Source organism: Amblyomma americanum, chromosome 8 (genome assembly GCF_052857255.1).
Source record: "Amblyomma americanum isolate KBUSLIRL-KWMA chromosome 8, ASM5285725v1, whole genome shotgun sequence".
NCBI lineage: Eukaryota > Metazoa > Arthropoda > Arachnida > Ixodida > Ixodidae > Amblyomma > Amblyomma americanum.
In genome coordinates this window covers 39,463,531-39,486,367 of record NC_135504.1, presented here as the reverse complement: position 1 = coordinate 39,486,367, position 22,837 = coordinate 39,463,531, and the positions used below count along the sequence as shown (strand labels likewise).

Sequence of the window (22,837 nt, the reverse complement as noted above, 5' to 3'; positions counted from 1 at the left end):
CAAGTAACTGTGCACTTCACCTGCACACTTTGCCTGACGCTCAGGTTGGAAAGACCTAACTTACTTGGAAAGCAATATCAAGTTACTTCAGTCATTACTTCAATGAAAGCAGTGTTGGAAGACACAGATGAAAGAATGATGATAATTTTTAATGGCATTATGATGATAATTTCTAATGGCAAAAGGTTAGTACTGAGCAAAGAGTGGCATGACACGTTTTTTTCGTCTATGCAAAGCACATTTTCCAAGCATTTCACCCAACAGAAGCCAAGCACTAGGCCTGGGGAAAACTTGTATGCATATCACCGGTTGCTACACAGCGGCACTGGGATTGAACACACCTTCTGTAAATGAGACGGATGCTCTAGTGACTAGGCCACTGCTGCGGTGATTTCTAATGGCACAAGGGCATCTTGGCTAACGAATGCCATATTGAATGGCTTTTGTTCTACATGAGGAGAGATCAGAGACCACATTTTGTGAGCCTTTCGCTCCAGAGAAAGCCGACCGCCAGTCCAGGGGAATAGCTTGTACCCATTAGAAAACCTGTGGGCACCCAGCACCACTGTGTATCAAACCCTGCACCTCCTGCTATGAGGTGGATGTTCAAATTAATTGGCCACCATTTCAGTCATATCAGAAGAAGGAACACACACAGCGCCGCCTTCAGTGATGAATAACTAACTCATCCAACAAGCTATTCGGAGTCATCAGCCCTATCATGTCGACCACATGAAAAAGGTATCTCCAAGTGACCTCCTTTGAGTACTACTTTAAACAGTTACATGTCAATTTGAAGTGCCTACTAGTCTCAGTTCACCTTTGCCGTCCTTTGCAGCATCCAAGACGGCACGCTGCAGTCGAGGCATGGCTTCCACCATCTTGACGATGTCGTCTCTGTCAGGGTAGCGCGTAGTGTGGCGGTTGTAGAGGAACAAGCCTTGTGGGGTGCACCCTAGCCACAAAAGATCGGTCACCAATTCAGTGAAGCGGTATATCCTAAAACAACATGCACTGTTCTGAACAAAACTTCACTGAACATGGATTTCTTGTTTTAACGGTTTCCACAGGTTTGTCTGCTAGACAAAAGACTTGGCTGCATGTTATATTCAGCTGTCAGGGGCCGACATTATTTTGAAACCTGGTTACTGGAGACGTATGTTATCTGAAAATACCACCAAACAGCATTTAATCTGCAATGAGACAGACAAGCATCAGTGAATGCAGCACGATTGAGAGGAGAGTACCACTTCCGAGCAGGAGCAAATTTTGAAACAATTCAGCATGGACCCACCATAGTAGTACCACAACCTTTGTCCGTAAAATTCCAAGACTGCGTCCATTAAAAAAACTGCGTTTAACATTGAAATAATTTGTGCAGCACCCCTTCGAAATAGCCTCCCTTGCAGTCTATACACAGCTTCCAACGCTTCTTGAAGTCTTTGAAACAGTTCGAAAACTCTTCTTTTGGTAGGACTGTCTGCTCCTTTGTCGTGGCGCCTTGAATAGCCTCCACGCTCCCCATCCAGCGACCGTTTAGGGCTCTCTTCACACGAGGAAACAGGAAAAAATCGCATGGGGAGAGGTCAGGCAAGTACCGCGGATGGGGAAGTACAGTAATGCTGCGCTTGGCGAGAAATTTGGTCACGATGAGAGCAGTGTGCGGCCTTGCGTTATCGTGGAGAAGGCTCCATTGCCCACATGCCCATAAGTCAGGGTGATGGCGTCGTAGTGCATCACACACGTGTTCGAGCACGCGGATATAAAACTCCTGATTCACCGTCTGTCCTTGTGGGATGAACTCATGGTGTATGACACGCCTGGCATCGAAAAAAACTATCAGCATCGTCTTTGTTTTAGTCTTCTGTCGCCGCATATCTCTCGATGCCGGAGAGCTTGTGGACCGCCATTCGGCGCTCTGCCTCTTTGTTTCAGGATCGCATTAAAAACACCATGTTTTGTCTTCAGCAATGACGCTGTCGACGAATGCAGCATCCTTCTCTGCCTCAAAGTGCAAACCAGCGCTCACTGATGCCTGCATGTCCTTCTGGTCCTGTGTGAGGGAGTGCGGCACAAGTCTGGCATTCAGCTTTTGTTTTCCCAAGTTCTCACGCAAGATTTGGTGGCATGTTGTCTTACTAATGTCGAGAGCATCTGATAGCACGCGGACTGTAATGGTGCGGTCTTGCTGTACGATTTCCCTGATCCGAGCCGCGTTGTTTTCATTCCGTGAGGTTGAAGGGCGCCCCTGCCTTGTGCCGTCTTCCACCGACGTTCTCCCCAAAACGAACCTCTTGTGCCACTCGAAAACTTGCACCCGTGATAATGTCTCGTTGCCGTAAGCTTCACGAAGGAGCTCATATGCCTGTGTGGCTGTCTTGCCAAGCTTCGCACAGAATTTTATGTTTAAGCGCTGTTCGAGGTGGATGTCCGTGTCTCCACATTCACTCACAGTAGAGTGCGCAGACGACTAGTGACAACATATTTTTCTACATGTAGTGCCATCTAGCGGTTGCCACAGCAATTAACATATATAGCTCAGCTTAGCCAAAAATGATGGCGCTACACATACGCACCAACATTTGTTTTGGGGAATCATTTCTACAGAAGAAAATAAATCAGTCTTGAAACTTTACAGACAAAGGTTGTATACCTGTGAGCCTTCTGAATAATATTTGATAACACCTAAAACCTGATGACAATGCCTGATGATAGCACCTGAAAGGCTTGCAATGTTGCTTCATCATGCTAGCTTCACAGCTTATAACAATGACTGCATGCCTTAATGATATTTACACTCCTACCACCTGTTTCCAGCTCTTGAACAGCAATGTTTGGCAAATGTCTTTTTTTTTAACATTCAAGCACAGAAGCATGTCATGAGTTCATACTTTAAAAGGTACTAAGCAGATAAAAATTATTTGCATATTATTTACAACTCATAATCATGGGCACAGCAAGAGCTGACTCTCCTGTGCTGTGCTGCGTTTATAGCGTGATCAATCTACTGACCCGAGTAAATGGGAATGAAGGCGAAGTAAAGAATCTTTTGAATTCTGCGAGGCTATAAGATTGGCATGCTAAGAGTTACATTATTTGTTGCAACTGTACTGCTTAGAGTATGTAGAGTTCAAAGAAGTGCTGAACACGACAGCCCGTCAGCCAGCATCTGGTAACGTGAGACTACACAACAAAGAATCCCTATAGCGCGGCACAAAGTGTACATCTTGCTACCTGAATATTTCACAGTGAACTCACCCGGCACAACGTATTCGCGCTGCGCGTTCAAATCGTACATCTTGGCCAGGACTCGGTAGTCGGTCTTGGTGCCGTAAAGGCGGTAGGCACCCTCGCTGCCATGGTAGCAGGTCTCGCCACGCGAGTCAGGGTAGCAGGCAGGTGCGTCCGTACGGAGCAGCAGGTACAGCACGACGCCGATAATCACCAACACCGCCAGGAGCTGTAACGAGTCAACAAAATCCGTTTCCATCACCTACACCATAGCGCGCTGCCAAGACCAAGTAGTGACGACCACGGCGCGAGCTCACCAACTTTCACAACACAAACTCGTTCCTCATAAGGTGAGTTCGAGCATGTTTAATGAAACCAGCGTTTCTGATGCTCCGACAGCAGGCTCTGCAACGCCATGTGCTCTCTTACAGAAACAGCAGCAGTGACATGCTCTCAGTGGCAGACGAAGCCTCGTCAAGCTGAACGTTTCTACTGCTCCGCGAGATTCCACTGTCAATCAGCGGATAGCTTAAAAAAAAGATAGAGTCTATACAAAACACCGAGTGGATTCGTTACTGAACCAACTAGGGTGGCCAATTCTGAGCCGAAAGCGAAGTCATGTGCCTTTGTGACATAGGTGTGCTTCTTTGTAAAGTTCTTCCTTCATGCTGTATTGGCATAGTTATCCCATACGTGCGTGCAGTGTTTGCTTACACAAGCTCCCTGTCACAGTTCAGCACTGACCGGCGTTTGTACTTAACAAGTGAACAATCGAGGCAGCTCCAAGTGTCAGCGCTGCAAAGCATCGGCATTCGTTGCCCAACTGTCCGGCGACGTCAAATAACGAATGACTGTGCTCGGACAATATGCGCAACATACCGGAGGAAGAGACCAACCTGCAGCGCGAAAGATGGACAATCGCAGAGTCGTTTCCGATGTTCCGCTTCGATGAGCGGCTCGTCGGCATCATGCCCGCCGTCCTGTTGCTCATCATGAACAAGGTAACCATTTTGCACGTTACCATTTACGCGTTTCCGAAGTTGCATTTGACAACCAAACGCGGATCACGTGTAAGGTCACGCTATTACAGCAGGACGAAAACAAAAGCGGCTAACAGCCGCGCGATTTGACAATTTGACGACTACGGCCAGTCTTGGCTAGGCTTAACCTGGCTTTTGCTAAGTTTGACTTTCGGATTCGGTTTCGTTTATCGTTTCGCGTGAGCCTCTCGAGCACAACAGAAACTGAGAATGACCTAGGACAGAAATTCGCGGGGCGTCTTGAAGATTTATTGTTGACGAACTATGCCCATGAAATCGGCCGAAGCCGGTAGATGCGTTCTGTTTCGCTTCGATGCCTCACGCTGTAATCATGGTCAGATTGCGCAATATTTAATTCGCCCATCGTTGGCTAGAAGCCACGAACAATAGCCACTGACGATAGCAGATGTGCTTCTTGTGGATGAGCACTTTGCTGCGTACTTCGAATGCGAATACAGGTGGTTGAAGAGCACGGTGGCTACAATGGGCATAGTGCTCGAGATTTCCGGAGTGCGCACTATGCAGTACCAGTACTTACGCCATCGTATTCTTCCCGAACGGTGTTTTTCAGTCGGTAGTACAAAGCGGCGATTTTGTTGGGGTTTGCAAAGCTGGGATTCGTGTATATAATCATGGCCAAAACGGAATAAAGCAGGCGAATGCGATAAGAATAAAATTGTGGCCTCAATGTAAGCAATATATCGCGCACTCGTGTTCTAGGGTACTGATGATGATCGAGGTATTCCTTCCTGCCGTTGCGTCGCAGTCACAAAAAGAAAAAAAAAAAGAAATCGCATGTGCCGTTGTTCCAGGCCAATTAGTACAGATAGGAAATAAGTGGTAAATGGCTAAAACGAACGCTATTATAAGATATGTTGCAATTAAATCGAGATTAAGGAAAGAGAACACAAAATAATGAACAAGTTATAGGAACACGTGTCGACTGTTCGATCCTTTCTTTTCATAATTAGGTTAGACTCGGCCGCGGCGGCTGCATTTTTATGGAGGAAAAACGCTAAGGCGCCCGTGTGCTGTGCGATGTCAGTGCAGGTTAAAAATCCCCAGGTGGTCGAAATTATTCCGGAGCCCTCCACTACGTCACCTCTTCTTCCTTTCTTCTTTCACTCCCTCCTTTATCCCTTCCCTTACGGCGTGGTTCAGGTGTCCAACGATATATGAGACAGATACTGCGCCTTTTCCTTTCCCCCAAAACCACTTATTATTATTATTATTAGGTTAGAGGTAACATGGTTACCCATAATTAGGGGTAACATGAATAAAAAACTCATTAGCGATCCTTGGTGGATCATTTTAATGCTTTAGCATTTGGTGGTGGTGGTATACAGTTGAATCAAGTTTTAAGAAAACTGACGGTCAGTATTCGGATGGCGTTCGTTGTTTCCGAACTTCGCAGGCAAGAAAACTAACTCCGGCAAAAGTGGCGTTTATTTCTGAAAAAAAAAAAAACAACGTGAGTTTCGTGCCTCTATTTCTTCAAAGCTGACCATATCCCAGTGGTTTCCATGCTCATCAGAGCGCTCATGGTATCCACGCCGAGACCTTTGATGCTAAAAATCTGCTTTAGGAACTTTTAATTAAACGCGCACGAAGCGTTCATGGTGACAGTTCTGATTAATAATAATAATAATAATAATAATAATAATAATAATAATAATAATAATAATAATAATAATAATAATAATAATAATAATAATAATAATAATTGGTTTGGGGGGAAAGGAAATGGCGCAGTATCTGTCTCAATATAACGTTGGACACGTGAACCGCGCCTTAAGGGAAGGGATAAAGGAGGGAGTGAAAGAAGAAAGAGGTGCCGTAGTGGAGGGCTCCGGAATAATTTCGACCACCTGGGGATTTTTAACCTGCACTGACATCGCACAGCACACGGGCGCCTTAGCGTTTTGCCTCCATAAAAACGCAGCCGCCGCGGTCCGGTTAGAACCCGGGAACTCCGGACCAGTAGCCGAGCGCCCTAATTACTGAGCCACCGCGGCGGGTTTCTGATTTCCTGGCGGTTCGGAATTCCTGGCGGTCTGGGAATGCTCGCATTTCGCGTGGAGTAGCTTCGTTTCAGCACGTCTCTGCGATGTCGGCGTCCGCACCACCGAAGCCATCCTCTCATACATCCGATATTGTTCTCCATCAAATACGCGTTGCAAGTAATTCACCTGCGTCTGCACCCCTGGGCTTTCGACAGGGCCATCTGACGTTCCTTGGCGCAAGGCAGCGCACTGCTCCTTGGCACAGAACGTATCAGCTGCACTTGTTTGCGGTCTGTGCCCTGTCCGCGCGCGGTAACAGCAAAAAAGGCGGACAGCCGACAGGGCAGGAGCCACATACCACGTGACCAGCAGGACCAGTAAGACATTCCATCTTTTCAAGACGCTCCCATCGGTTGATCCCCGACCGTGCGAAGAGTAGCTTCGCTTTTGGCGCTGTGCTTGTCTCGTGCCTTACTTTAGACGCCTTGTCCATCATGGACAGATAAAACGACCGATTTGGAGGCCATCGCGGCATGCGCTTGGCCGGCAGTTGTCTACACTTTCAATGCCGGCTTTCTCACTGCTTTTTTTGCGCTGCCATGCTCTTTAATAATAATAATTGGTTTTGGGGGGAAAGTAAATGGCGCAGTATCTGTCTCATATATCGTTGGACACCTGAACCGCGCCGTAAGGGAAGGGTAAAGGAGGGAGTGAAAGAAGAAAGAGAGAGGTGCCGTAGTGGAGGGCTCCGGAATAATTTCGACCACCTGGGGATCTTTAACGTGCGCTGACATCGCACAGCACACGGGCGCCTTAGCGTTTTTCCTCCATAAAGACGCAGCCGCCGCGGTCGGGTTCGAACCCGGGAACTCCGGATCAGTAGTCGAGCGCCCTAACCACTGAGCCACCGCGGCGGGGCAATGCCATGCTCTTTCCAGAAAGGTGTCTCGGGGGATGCGAGGCGGTCTTCGATCTCCGCGCTTGCGGGAAGCGCTAGTTTTTCGACTCCAGGGTTAAGATTTCCGGCTCATTCTCTATAACGGAGTGGTGCGGCCACAGTTTTTCGTTTTATCCGAGATGCGTTGTCATTGCCCTAATACATATTTTGACAATAGCACCGCCCTTATTCGTGATAACTGAGCGTTCGTTATAGTATTTAGGTTCATGATATCCGAGGTTGATGGGCTAAAGTTCGTTATATTCGAGGTGTGCTACACCAACTTCATTATATCCTAGGTCAACACACGAAAGTTCGTTATACCAAAGGTGACATACTTAGGTTTGTTATATCCGAGGTAACACATCAAAGTTCGTTATACCCAAAGTGACGCACTTAGGTTTGTTATGTCCGAAGTTGACATGCTGAAGTTCGTTATATCCGAAGTCAACACGTCATCACACTTAGTTCATTACATTCGAAGTTGACACGCTTAAGTTCTTTATACCCAAGGTAGGTTTGTTATATTCGAGGTAACGCATGAAAGTTTGTTATACCCAAGGTGACATACTTAGGTTACGTCCGAGGTTGACATGCTAAAGTTCGTTATATCCGAGGTTTCGTTATACCCAGGACGACATACTTAGGTTTCTTATGTCCGAAGTTGACATGAAAAAGTTCGTTATATCAGCACGCTAAAGTTCGTTTTACTCAAGGTTTGTTATATCTGAGGTAACACATGAAAGTTCGTTATACCCAAGGCGGCATACTTTGGTTTGTTATATAACACATGAAAGTTCGTTATGCCCAAGGTGACATACTTAGGTTTATGTCCGCAGTTGACATGCTTAAGTTCGTTGTACCGAAGGTGACATACTTAGGTTTGTTATATCCGAGGTAACACATGAAAGTTCGTTATATACAGAGTGGCATACTTAGTTCGTTATATCCATGCTAACACACGGAAATTCGGTATATCCGAGGTGGTATCCTAGCCAAGCCACACGCCACGCGTGACGGCGGGGGCCATTTCCGCTTGCACAGACCGTTCTAATGCTAACGCAATTATGAATTAAGTTCCACTATCTCAAGCAAAACTTCGCATGATTAACACGGGGTGTAAGTAATCGTTAAGAAAACTTAAGCCCACAGATTGCTCAAAACTGATGACAATAAAATGAAGTGCATATGAAGATACAAATAAAATAAAGTTCGTTATGAGGAAAGAAAAGGCGCAGTAACCGTCACATTCCTCGGTGGACACGTCACCGCACCGTGAAGGAAGGGATCAGGGAGGGGGTAAAAAAGGAATGAGGGAAATAGGAGCTGTAGTGGAGGGTTCCCGAATAATTCCGCCCACCTGGGGTTATTTAACGTGGACTGACATTGCACAGAGCATTGACGTCTTTCAAGTTCCACCTCATTCGAAACGCATTCGCCGCGGCCATGACTGAACCCGCGTCGTTGGAAACAGCAACTATCGGCCGATGCCACTTATTGGACGGCCTACTTATTTGCTGCTTCGTTGTTAAATTGTTCACGGCTAACTCCGAGCCCAGAAACCTCTCTCCATGTAAAAAAAAATGGTTCTGCCTTCATGACAGGCCGGGTGCTTGCTGCCTCCTCATGGACGCTGACGCCTCTCGCCACTGGTTGTGACTTGAGGGGAAGTGTGAATGTGTAGAGCGAGATCTCTACTCCTCGGGGTACAAGTTCCGATTTCGATGTGGATGAGACAATGACTTTCAATGCCTCACAAGGTAAAACCAAACTTAACTGCGTGGTGGTATGGCCCAAGCTATGGTAGTGTGACCACGTGATCATATGACTATGACCATTGGGTACCTGACGTTGACATTTGATTTGAGACAGTGGGCACCACATCGACGATGACCTTCAATGCCTCACAAGGTAAAACAGAACTTAACTGCATGGTAATATGGCCCAAGCTATGGTTGTATGAACTCGTTATCATATGACTATGACCATTGGGTACCTGATCTTGACCTTGACATTTGATTTGAGACAGTGGAGACCATGCTTAACAGAGCTTTCGCTCGTATAACTAGGTTCAAGCTGTGTTGAACCCCAGCCATTTTTTTTCAACGCTTACGCTTGTTATGCAAATCACGAAATTCATAGAGAACTTGCTTCAGTTAATGTTGTCAGTTTAATTCAATCACGTGACTCATGATGCACTACAAGCTTCAAACTGCACTACATTATTTGCGAGAATAATTATGACCAGCATAATGAACTTGGAACTGAAAAGGTTTTCTATTTTCCCTTTCACTGCTCACCATTATGCACACAAGCATACTTTAATCACAAAGTGCTGTGTTACTGAGACAGCAGTATAAGTGGCACTTGGAGAAAATGCTGGAGTCGTCCGTGTGAAGCCTTGGTGAGTGAAGCCTTCACCTTTCAGAAGCAATATCCACCAGGTACCTATCCACCATACCCACTTATCTATAGGGGGCTGCCCATCCACTCACCGCCACCCTCGATCCACCTCCCCATCCTATCTATTCACCCAACTCTGCTCCCCAGAAGCGTCGCCCACCACCAGCGCACCTACCTCTATACTCCACAAGGCTTCCATGTACCCACGAGCAGAACAAAAAAGTGAAGGCGAAATCGAATTGGGAGATTATTGTACACTGTTTAGAAATTGGAAGGGACACTCAAGGGGACGCTGAGGAGAATTGAACTTGGCTTGTATCATTAGAATACTACCAGCTCCTGATCCGCACGTTAACAACAATTAACAATTGTTGTTAACGTGCGGCGGTGGTAGCTTTCATTTCGGCTGCTCCTAGACCGCACCGCTAGCCGTCAGAAATCAGGGAGTCTGCGTTTACGTCACGTTTCACGTCACTCCGTCCTGTGACGTCATAAGACGGCGCCGAGTTTGAATCGGAGGGCGGGAAAACCTTTTTGAAATTGAAATCCAAATTTCTTTTAAATAAATGCATCTTTCGCTCCCGGACAAACGGCAACAAAGCCATGAAGTGCCGAACTATCAGATTTTGCTAACAAAAAAAAATTGATAGAGTTCTCCTCACTGCCCCTTCGAGCTCCGCCTTAAGGGTATGACGGGATATAGTTATGGGTTAATTCCCATATATGAAAAAGGTCATTCTCTACTTTAACATTCATAGATCGTTGGGAGTCTTCATACCCCTCCTGGCGCAGTGGTGAAGCGGTTAAGCGATACGTCACTGCCCTGCGATGAGCAGTTTGCTCACTATCCGGTGGCCAGATTGCGATGACGCTTCAAGGTCACGTGACCTAGGTGGCCCACCTGGCTCCTAGGTTGCTCTCTGGGCAGCACCTGTCAGAGTCATGCTAGTGATTTTTCGCCCACAACGCAGACGTCGGAATTTCTGGAGAGCGGGGCGTTTAACGTTAAAAATGGGGCATGAACCTTAGAAAGACGGTGTGCATGAGGTTTTCAAGAAAAAAAAATGTGCCAGGGCAGTTTCTGTTCAATATAGACGACACGCTTATTAGACGTGTCTTCGAATATAAATGTGTGGGTGTATCTTGCGTTCCTTCTTTATCTTGGAGTCGGCACATTGACCGCACTGTCGCTAAAGCTTGTTAGCCTCTTGCCTTATTGAGACTTGACACGCGTTCTTTCCTTCAAAATACTCGGGTTAGGTGTTGTATAAATCGCATGTCAGGACAACATGAGTGTGTTTGCACCACACGGGACCCTTCAACTTTAAAAGACAAAATCAAACTGGAAACAGTGCAGACATGGGCAGACCGGTACAGTGCTCGGCAGGCCAGTTGGTGAAAGGCAGTTTAGTTCTATCCAGGCCAAAGAAACATTGAAATAGGGAGCACTGGAGCATCGCAGAACGATGTTTCGCTCAAAGGTACTTCATGCGATATATGATTCACTTAATGGTATTTCCCGCAACACCGCTCTTTTTACCCCTCATTACGCACCGGCATTAAATTCAGGAGTACAAATGTAACTCTATAGCATTCAAAGAAGCGTTCTTCCCAAAAACAATTCGGCAATGGCAACAATTCGGCTTGCCTACCGCTGTCTTCCGGCTTTCTCCCAGCGACACGTTTAATGCTTCTTTAAAAACGATGAAATATTTTCTTTCGTGAAGATTACCTGACAGATGAGAACAGAGGCCAAGCTGAGATATCGCTTCGGAGTTGTTGTTATTGTTGTTATAGTTGCCTTCCGGCTTCTTCTTCCCTTGTGATGATAATGAAGTGTCATTTTCACACACTATGCTGTACGCGGCGTGAGCTTTTCTTATTTTCTAGTTCTTTTTGTGCAAAAGCACCATACTTGACGAGGTCTAACCGGCTCGCCGAGTTTGTGTGAAGCTTGACCTTCAAGGTGACGGAAAGCTTGACCACAGAATGAAAAAAGACAGCGAACCGGCTCGTTGGTTCAACAGTATCATCGAATGATGAAGGCAAGTTGTCTGTTCAACTAGCGTAGGGAAGCCGTACTGAGGCTTCTGCTGCAATGCTAAACGTATCCGCGCAGAGCAGATATGGTGGTAAACTAAAGTAGGGAATCTGTACATAGAATATGATTTCTGTACTTCGGAAGTTAAGAGGAGACTGCAAAAACAGCAAATAAGGTTCATGAAAACGAAACGGTGTATGTTTCGTATATCGGTGTATATGTTTATTTATTCCTGCATTTCCTGCGTTTTGCGCACTGTCTTTTTCCCTTGGCACATTGCCAAATAATATTACTGTAGTTAAAAAGCTCGCACAGGGGAAAGAAATGTTTGAAAATTGGAACTTCATTGTAGCGTGCTATTTCTTTAACCTTGCGAGCATGCTAGGAAAAGCGTAATCAGTAAACAGCCGTTTAGTGCTCAAACCCGAGCCCGGCCCAGGCCCGTCAGTGTACAGGCCCGACCCCGGCCCAGGCCCGTCAAGAAACTGCTGCAGCCGGCCCGCGGGCCAGACCGGTGTCGGGCTATCGGGGCAATCTCGAGCCGAAGCCGCCGCCGAGAGTCAAGACCTTTCGGCCGTCGTCTAGGCGGGTAGCCCTCTTTCTGTTGGATATGAAAAGTTTTCCTATCCTATCTATCCCATGCAGTGCTCTACCTCTTACCAACGAAGAATTGTCCATAAATCCGTCCCTGATGCAGAGAACACACTTTCACCTCCCGCGGGATTGTGCCCATTAATGCTTTCACGTATTTTTTCTCTCATTACTTTTGCTGCTCCTTGTTCATTCTTTTTTTTTCTTTCTGAGCCGGAACAAGTCTCGTCGCCTCTTAAAACGTCATCTCCAGCTGCGGCGGCCTCGTAATGCTTCCACAATGTTCCACTAGTGCTGCGAAGGGCGAACGAAAGGTGTGGCTGAATAATGCATGCTGACTTCCACGTGGGAGCAGCTTGTGTCAGGAGACACGACGCTTCGTGCGGCAGTTTAAACGGGCACGCGATTTAATTCGCCGGCCTTGGGAGCTTCGGTGGCTGAGTGAGAGCTCTTAAGAGCCCCTAGGAGTCGAGATTGCCTCGCCACGACGGCTCATTCGCTCGACGTGGTTTGCGACGCTCTCCTATATGGAGAATCAGGTTGCGCAAACGACCACGGTTGCTTGCATACGAATAGTCGAATCACAACAAGAAATTTCGCCACACCCTCGGTGACGCTTCCTCCCTTTTTAGCGCCTGGGTCATATTGCGGAGTAGCTGACATAAAATGTGGCAACGAATCGTTAAGCAGAGCCTTAGCAGCGTGGTGATTTTGGGTCGCGTCCTTGGAATTCGCTTGTGTTGACGGAGCGAACAGAACGGAAGTCTACGCAGCACCAGCTTAGGCAAACTAACATCCTGACGTGCATTTTATTAATATTGTGTGGTTTATTGACCTCGTGAGCGACGCTTATGAGTTTAGTTAACATCATGAGCTGGTTCGCGCTCACGCTAGCTAAAACAATCGGTCAGTTTTCGGGCGCCTGTAACATGTACAACGACGCCGTCAGAGAGCCGTCTATGAACTTCGTTACTGAACAAGATTTCTGTTATTCGATTAAACGAAGCATAATTATCCCGTATTGCAAAAAAAGTTTCAACTTTCCTTCAATACTAATTTGACCGTATGTTTCTAGTCTGTCCTGTTTAGTGACATGTATGGAGGTATATAGCTAGGCAGGAGTTAGCTTATGTGAGAAGCAAAATTTCAAAATAATTAAAATATTACCACCCCCTCTCATTAATTATATAATCTATCGCTTACCTCATGGCTGTAGCATTGAAACCAAGATAGGGACGCAAAGAGTAAAAAGCCGACACAATAGTAATGATGGAAGGCAGCTCATACAAGGGTAACATTGAAAGATAGAGTAAAGGATTTGGAAAAGCCCTACTGCATAAAATTACAAGATAAACAAACGTCGCAGTGCCAGTTGCAGCTATGATAAAATAAGAGAAATTAATTAAATGACCACTCCGAGAAAGCAACTTTGCGTAAAGGTCACTAGGCACCCAGCCTAGTGAGGTCAGGGCTCGAAGTCAGGGCTGAGAGCTTATCTTAATTTCTTAATTGCTTAAATTCTTCTGCAGCTTACAAAGCAAGGAAACAATGAAGTATATTCCAACTGTACACGGCGAAATTACTTTTCAGATGTAATTGAACTGCATAACTAATTGCTTTGCTAAAATCACAAAACAATAATTAAATTCATTTCCAATTACTTCTCACAGAGAGTCATGATATCATTACGTATCAATAAATTCCGGGCTGTAATGCAATTATTTTCAAACCACTGTTTGTTTTAGTCTTGACTCATACAAATCGGTACACCAGTGACAGGTCCCACAAGTCAATAATTGGTTTTTAGGGAAAGTAAATGGCGCAGTATCTGTCCCATATATCGTTGGACACCTGAACCGCGCCGTAAGGGAAGGGATAAAGGAGGGAGTGAAAGAAGAAAGGAAGAAGAGGTGCCGTAGTGGAGGCCTCCGGAATAATTTCGACCACCTGGGGATCTTTAACGTGCACTGACATCGCGCAGCACACGGGCGCCTTAGAGTTTTGCCTCCATAAAAACGCAGCCGCCGCGGTCGGGTTCGAACCCGGGAACTCCGGATCAGTAGTTGAGCGCCCTAACCTCTGAGCCACCGCGGCGGGGCCACAAGTATTTCAAGTTCCTTATTTTGTTGTTCACTAGGACAAATTGAGCTCCAAAGTTGCCAGCGAAAATTTTTACTCGCTTTGCCAGCACGAATATAAATACTTTAGCTACTCAAAAAGCAGCGTCGCATTTATAACAAGCGCATTTCTAAAACATTAATTACTTTTGCTGCGAAATTACTGCACCAAAGTAATTTATGAAGTTACTAAATGATTAGACTGGAAAAGGAATCCATTACATTACAAGTTACGGGAAAAAGTAATTGCGCTGGTAGAATTTCATTACCGTAATTTCATTTCTGCCTTGAATGATTCCAACCGAATTTGAGGCCATATATAGCGCTGAATAAATGAGGTTGAGTTGATTACTAGTACTAAATAGAGATAAGAGAAAAAAAAAGACGATGAGAAAGGTAAGATAAGAAAAAGAGGTACGGAAGTTGGGAGACGGTACTACAGTCTATTACAGGACGATAAACGGCTCTCGGGAGAAGAAGCGTTTAAAAATTAAAGATACGAGACAATTCCTACTACACTGCAGCTGACAGCACCAGCTTTGGTTCCGCTGGTAACAAATGCGTCCAAGATGAGTGGTGACAACTGTATTATGAACATGTTGCAAACGGTTTAGTACTGTTATTGTTTTTAAAATCTATTGACCTTCCTCAACAGCCAAAATGCGACAGGTCTACCAACAGCGAAACGAAAGCTAAGCAAAAGTTTTGCTGCGTAGACATGCCTCTTTGACGTAGTTTAAATTGTACAGTCTGCTTTATCCGTACTATTATCACAGAGCCTACTTCAGTTCTGCGTTGCACACGTTACCGTATTCTTCTTTTCCACGGTCCCAAGGCACGTCAATTCTTTTCCACGCAACACGCGGATCACGAAACTCCAGGTCGCTTTGCACATCTTTTACGCCAATTTCTCACATCCTTCTCCACTGAAGCACCATCTTTCACACCGGAAAGTCATCACCGCACACTTTCTGTGTAATCCCAAAATCCTTTTGACCCAGCTTCTGTAAGACACCACAGAATAAAAGGGAGCACAAGGTTTGCCGCACAGTGTTCCCTACCACGAACCTGCAATCATTCCGCAATTTAAGTCATGGAACACAGTGAAGAGAGGGTCTGCTGCTCCCAGCTGGAACATTGGGCGTCCTCCGGGAACCACTCCAGGAACCACGGAACACAGTCAAGAGAGTATCTGCTCCCAGCTGGAACATTGGAGGTCCTCCAGGAGCCACCCTAGGAACCATGGAACACAGTCAAGAAGTACCTGCTCCCAGCTGGAACATTGGACGTCCTCCAGCAACAACCCTAGGAACCATGGAACACAGTCAAGAGAGTATCTGCTCCCAGCTGGAACATTTGGCGTCCTTCAGGAACCATTCCAGGAACCATGGAACACAGTCAAGAGACTACCTGCTCCCAGCTGGAACAATGGGCGTCCTCCAGGAACCACTCTAGGAACCTGCCGTAGGTGAACCTCCTGCCCGAGGCCACGTCATCGTGCAGCTTCGCGCAGAGCTTGCAGGCCACGTTCTCGTACTTGAGTTCGGTGTGTTCCTTCCACAGGAAGTACGAGTCGTACCAGTCCGGCCTGGCAGCCACGTTGGCCAGAAACTCTCCGAGCGCTTCCGGCGAGTCGAACTGCAGAGCGTCTATGTAGGACCCCGGAGGAGCGAGGCGCGAGTAGTTGGCTCCTCCCAACACCACGGGCACGATGTCGAAGAGTAAGGTCCTGTAGAACTTCTCGGTGACGTAGTCTAAGCACATGGAGTTCTCGAAGGACAGGTAGAAGCTGTAGTTGCGCGCCGCTTCCTTGAGACAGACGTCGGAGGCCTTCGGCTGACAGACCAAGTCTCCGCACTTGCCGAACACGTCTACCCCGATGACCTTACGGAGCCGGGCCACGTAGGTCTCTCTCATGCTGTCGGTCTTGCAGTGAGATACCATCCAGACGGCTATTGCCTTTCTCCTGGACACGTCCTGAACTCCAGTAGGCCATGGCTTCTTAGGAGTCCTTGCCTTCATCTTCTTTATTTTTTTCCTTGGAAGGAACGCATATCCGTAGCGAGTGGTGACGTCAGAGTCGGTTCGGTACGTCATGGTCAAGTTGAAGAGTCCGTCCAGCTTCCGGAGAACATGCACAGGCGTAGCCGTGGGTGGCTCGAGGCTGAAAAAGATCCAGCGTTGCTCTCCGGATCGTAGTGAGGGCATGTCGTCCAACTGAATGTCCTTGCCGTGGAACAGTACGGCGCTGCTGGAGGCCAAGTAGCTACGCTGCCGGGTAAATAGGCAAGCGTAAGGACAGACCGCGTCGACCACGTCCTCCTTGAAGTATGGATAGTTCTGTTTGCCGCACCAGGTTGTCCAGAGAAGCACTACAAGCGGTCGCTCCCTTGTGACTGCTCGGAGGACTATATACATGGTGCAGATTACAAGGGTTACCAGGGATGTCTTCAGGATGAAAAACTTACGCAGGGCCATAATGTGAGGAAGCTTCCCGATGGCGGTTCAGGTACTAAGCTGGAGAATGTGCAGCGCTGACCCAAATTTTCCAGTAATCCGTCTCATTGCTCACGATAAAGTACTTGTCAGTATTCTGAACATACGTATGACCGAATCAGCGGACATTGATTAAAACTCGCATATTCACTTACAAAAAAGCGCCAAGTCATTTGAAACAGAAAGTTGCAAACCTTTCTTTCTGTAACCACAGGTCAGGTTGATAACATGTGCTTGGTATTTTGACGCCATTATTCCGCGCGTTGCTGATACTCGACACTTAACTTCTTATCGTCGTTCTTCTGTTCCTGTCCACGTGGAAGAGAAGGACACCAAATCTTCCCGGCGCCGTTTGCAGGGCACCTCAGATCAGGATGTCATAAACATCTACATTACATCCAGAATTTGAGAACCGGACTCGAAAACACGAAGACGTCGCCTAAGAGGAAAATTAACGTCGCACGGGGAGAGCTTTTGCAGAAAATGTGCTGCGCTGTGTCGCACTCGTTGCAACTGCCTGAAACACACTGCAAACATACACGCTCCAATTGCCTCGGAGGCGTGATAAGAAAGGCGCCCGAACCGGAAGACGTTTCCTAAGCTCATATTGCGGCTTCGTGGGACGGATGCTGGTGCCGCCCACACACGCTTGCTGACAAGTGCGATATGAAGGTTCGGTCGGGCTGCGCACTTTTAACTGTTTTATTGCGACAGATTGCTGGGGGTCATTTCAAGAGGCTTCTGATTGTGCACGGGGCTCAGGAAAGGCGCTCCAGTTGTCGAGCAGTGCACTGAGAATCAATCCCTCAGCTGGTCTCGTTTTCAGTTTAATGCTTGCTTGATGTAGGCTGTCAAATCTTTGAGCGTAGAGAGTATCAACAAAAGACTGCTCATGCAGCCATGGCCGACTTAAAAAATTTCTAGAGTACAAAGTTGACTAGACTGCCCGTTAAGGCGAAGGAGGAACGAGAAATCAATTTATACTGCATATTAAGTTCAGTAAAAGAGCTCCTTACTCAGCGAGGTAAGTAAGTCTAGGGAAGGAGAATACAAGATGGCATATCGTAGCCAAGATTTCCTGACAGCTTTTACCTTGTTGTTTTCTTTTTCTCTCTCTATTTAATAATTATGTAGGGCGGTTATTTAACAAGGTACATTTTCCGGGCGTTTGCGTCGTCGGGCACTTCGCTTCATAAGAGTGGGTGAAACTCGGATAATCAGCCGCAGGCATAGGTATGAGCTTCGCTAAGTCAGGAAGGAATTGAAAACAAGAAAAAGAAAGCACGAAATTCTTATCCAGCCTTCAAGATATATCACGGACTGCTAGCCGAACGGTGTTTGTTTGTTTTCCTTCATTCTCTTTCTATTTTTTGTCGTGTGTTCGGTGCGTACCATGTGGACCGCAGTTAGCGTGAATAGCAGAGCTCTTAGCCTGGAGTACCATCAGCGCATTCTAACAGGACTTCGAGGATCTAGCGTACATTGATTTGTCGCCACGCACTGCGCTTGTACGCTGGTTCCATGCGGCCCCATTAAAATGCGTTGATAGGACACGAAGCCTTACGCTCCAGTGTTCATGCTAACTGTGATCATGATAGTGCCTACAGGCAAAAGATCTTCTATGGAAAGCAGTGGCGCTAGTTTTTGTTTCTTCATGCCGCTATTTCTTAATTAATTAGGTGTTCTCCAATTTCAATTTTTTTTAGTTTCACGCGGAAAAAAGTGTGCTATGCACTTGCGTAGTAATAGTTTACAGGTAGGTACTTCCATAGGCAGTTCTGTATAGAACTAGAAAGACCCCGAGAAAACTTTGAACCTCGCACTTGGCGATTCCACTGGAAGTTTGCCTGTGGTAAGTGCCTCAACAAATAGAGAGTTAGAAAAAAATAGAGCACTGAATTCAGGGCCTCTCTTGCGAGGACGCATGGTAAAGAGAGTTGTAACTCATAGAACGCGAACCGCACAATCTCATTTTGCGTGAACAAATAATGAAACAAGGTTGAAAAATTTAGAACAGGGTCCGCCCAATATCATCGTGTTGTGACATGTGCTCACGAAGCCATTTGATGTCGGTAAACATTTTTATAGACAAGAAAATGTGCCTTACGTGTAAGCGGCGTACGAGTGGAAAATTTTGACTGCTTGAGCCATACGAAGATAAGATTTACACTTTGGGAACTTATGCGCGGATTATGGAAGTCTTCTCTTCATCACACGATGCCAATGTGTTAGAGTCATCCCCCATGGCCATTGCCCCATCACCACACGGTCACCACTCCATGCTGGGCTGATGCAGGCGGCATTTCTAAGTTTTAATAAACATGTTCTCTGTCAATGTTTGCCCGATGTTTGACCAGGAAATCGCACAAAAGCGTCTGATTCGGCTTCCTCAGGGAGTTAATATAGTGAATGTTGGGACTGTAACATATGGCTGTTTGACACTATTGCTGCAAAAAAAAAAAAAGAAAGCAGCCGTGTCCTAGGTGAGCTGTACAAGTCAACTTCTTTGTCCGAGCTCCTTTGTCTGTTCTCTTGTCAATATAGTTTGTAATAAAAAAGCCGTTCAAATGAATTCAAAACAGTGAACTTTCAAGTGAGTATATTAGGATGCTACGATTGTTTCGATATTATCGCAACTATAGCCGGCATAGAAAGTCATTGTAGAAATTTTGCTGAGGCGTGTGTTCCCATGATAAATTTTCAGAAACCTGACTGCTTTTCGAGGACAATAAAATCTGTTGCTGCATCTCGCAGTTCACTATAGAGAGTGAGCCACTGTTATCCCCGTACGACTTTTGGTTTGAGTGGAAATGATAGGGAACCCGGCGACTGAAAACATGCAAAAAATATTCACACTTTTTATGTCCCCACTTCATGCACGAGCAGAAAAGTTAGAGACAGCATTCCTTTATATCATCCCCCCTTGCTTTGAGAAGGTGTGCTCCAATGTTCAACGCCTACATGGCCTGGATCATACAGCAGCAGAAAACACCTGTTCATTGACCAGCGAGTGAACATGGCAATGTCGCATTCTGTCTGTCTATAAGACAGACAGACAATCTATTTAGTAGACCTCTGTCTGCAGACAGTCTATAGGCTATGGTTTGATTTATGTTTTATGGGGGTTTAACGTCCCAAAGCGGCTCAGGCTATGAGGGACGCCGTTGTGAAGGGCTCCGGGAATTTCGACCACCTGGGGTTCTTTAACGTGCGCTGACATCGCACTGCACACGGGCCTCTAGAATTTCGCCTCCATCGAAATTCGACCTCCGCGGACGGGAGCGAACCCTCGTCTTTCGGGTCAGCAGCCGAGCGCCATAACCCCGAGCCACCGCGGCGGTTCTCTATAGACTATGAATAGACAAAAGTAAATATCCATAGAGAGGAAATAGGTTCTACAAAAAGTGTATAGAAAGTAGATAGGGCACACACCATTTTTATAAGGGAGGAATGACATAACGACTGTCATATGACTGTGTGGCGGCACTAAACGGGCTTTACCAGGGATGCAATCTGTCTCGCATGAATTGTATACTACGTGAGGCTGATTCGGTGGGTATCCTGTGTGCAGGCCTATTTCATGTTCTGGCCCAACTGCCCGATACGGCGAGTCACTCTCGGCGCCTCTAAAAGTCTCTCGCGCGCTTCCTCGGCGCTAGTGTTTTGAGACAGCGAGTACAGGGGCTTCAAGGACACGGATTTTACAGGAAGGGGGAGTTATGCCGACGAGGGAGGAGGATTTCTCCACATAGCTGACCAACAACAATAAGAGCAGGAGCCTTCTCTGGTTCCTGCACGAAAATACCTTTTCCCTACAGTTACAGCGAACCCAAATTACGTCTTTATGGTAAGTGAGCGAAAAAAAAACTGCGTTCTCAAGTGTGTTCAATCGTGTACACACCAAACTTCGCGCAATCTTTGAAACGACTGGAACAGATCACGCATATTAGAAGCTAAGCGTTTTCAAGGTTCCTGTGCCGCCTTTCAACAGGCCAGCGAAAGTCAAAAGCACGCATTGCTTAAAGGAACAACGAGTATGAATTGAAGTTGAACAACAACAACAACAACAACAACAACAACAACAACAACAACGACGACGACGACGACGACGACGACGACGACGACGACGACGACAGCAACAACAACAACAACAACAACAACAACAACAACAACAACAACAACAACAACAACAACAACAACAACAACAACAACAACAACAACAACAACAACAACAACAACAACAACGACGACGACGACGACGACAACAACAATGTTGGCCTGTAACGGTTGACTGCTACAGTCTGGTGACAAAGATGCTACTTCCAAATAAAATGGAGCTTTTTTAATCCAGAAACGGACACGAAATGAAACACAGGCACCCCCATCCGCAGGCCTTCTCGGCGGATCTCTGAGGCTTGGCTACAGCGTCATTCATTTCCAGAACGTCGATCACGGAGTATTCGGTGTTGACGTCATGAGTTTCAAACGAGCGGCAGGGAAAAGTCTGTGCCATTTTTAAACCCAGTTTTCTCTGCCTTTTTGCTGTCTTTCGTCTGTCTATAGTCTATAGTCGGATACAAATATAGTCTATAGTCGGATACAACTCCAGAAAGAAGCGGATTTTCCCCGTCAAAGAACCCCTTTCCAGCCAATGGCGTCGGCCGATTCTCATGACTCTGCTGGCTTGACAATGCAGGGAGTGACGGATTAAAGGGGATAGACCTCTGCCTTCATGGTCGGGGATAGTTCCCTACCAACGTTGTCGCGCCGCTCCCTGCATTGGCACGCTATAGTCGGATACAACTCTAGAACGAAACGGCTTTTCCAAGACAATGGACTCTTTCCCAGCCAATGGCGTCGACCAATTCTCGTGGACCTGCTAACGTAACAATGTAATGAGCGGCGTGACAATTCCGGGAGTGTACTATCCCCGACGATGGCAGGAGGGGACTACCCCCTTTCATCTGCCACTACCTGTATTGCACGCTAGCAGGGTCATCAGGATCGGCCGACGCCATTGACTGGAAAGGAGTCCTTTGACTGGGAAATGTCGCTTCATTCTCTATATCTCTATCCGACTATAGGAAATGGCAACACAAACCACAAAGGAACTCCAGTTTTGCTAGAAAATAAAGTTGGATTGAATTCTTCTGTGAGCTATTTTAACATTGCATTTCTCTTTTGCATGCTTTCCCAGCTCGGAACGATTCATGCTGTGTCGTATACTTACCACGGCCAGTCGTACCCACTTCCAGTTCATGGCGATACCCTGTGGCGGAGTCTCACAGTGTCCGGATCTTCAGCCGCTTCACCCGATGCTGTCCCTACAAAGAGACATCAGAACTGTTGCAAGGCTCATTCTTTGAGGACAGTTGCGTGCACTCGAATAAACTGATCGGAGATAACATTTGTGATAAGTTCCTTTGAATATAGATAACAGCCCTGGAAGGGAGATAAGGACTGAGGTTGACCTTAGATAGATCTACAGGGGCTCGAGTACTCCTCTGCATTAACCACTTGAAAAATGTATTTATTAGTCCTACATTTGATTGCTTTGTGGGCCGTTGGCTGTGAACAATGAATTTCTGCTAACTGAACCGTTAGTTTTGGGTTACTCTAGCGCTTTCACACAATGGGCTCGTGTAGATAATATGGGGTGGGGCTGGATATCGATCGACGAAGTTAGGAGAGACGCAGTCTCCGCACAAAAGAAACCACATTTTTAATCTCTTAAACGCACTAAATGCGTTCATTGTACTCGTAGTTCCTGAAATTTTGTCTATATTTTAACGCCAGGAATGTTACGTATTGTTCAGAGGAAAATAGAAAAATGGCATTTGGCTCGGAATGCGAGTACTGGACTGTTGTGACATCTTGCTCAGGGTCAGGCACTATCTGTGAGACTAGCAGTATAAATGCAATGAATGCATAAAATATAATAAAAATAAAGGGTAGCTAATGCTACAGGTGACAGAAAC

At 46.4% G+C, this 22,837-nt stretch overlaps 2 protein-coding genes across 3 annotated transcripts in view; both read right to left on the bottom strand.

Annotated features, from left to right (window-relative positions):
- LOC144101418 (multiple inositol polyphosphate phosphatase 1-like) overlaps positions 1-22,837 on the bottom strand; it is a 48,317-nt gene that overhangs the window by 16,144 nt on the left and 9,336 nt on the right. The window contains exons 2-4 of one of the 2 annotated variants that reach the window (XM_077634577.1): positions 22,090-22,183; positions 3,259-3,460; positions 821-955 (exon numbers count right to left, since the gene is read on the bottom strand). In XM_077634577.1, the coding sequence (XP_077490703.1) occupies positions 821-955; positions 3,259-3,460; positions 22,090-22,119 (367 nt within the window). In that variant the 5' untranslated portion in view covers positions 22,120-22,183. Of the gene's footprint in view, positions 1-820; positions 956-3,258; positions 3,461-4,127; positions 4,387-22,089; positions 22,184-22,837 lie in introns of those variants that run through there. The other variant, XM_077634575.1, reaches the window with a different exon arrangement.
- On the bottom strand, positions 14,934-17,052 carry LOC144101417 (alpha-(1,3)-fucosyltransferase C-like). Its single transcript, XM_077634574.1, has one exon. It carries the CDS (start codon positions 16,839-16,841, stop codon positions 15,762-15,764), a length of 1,080 nt encoding a protein of 359 aa, XP_077490700.1. The 5' UTR covers positions 16,842-17,052; the 3' UTR covers positions 14,934-15,761.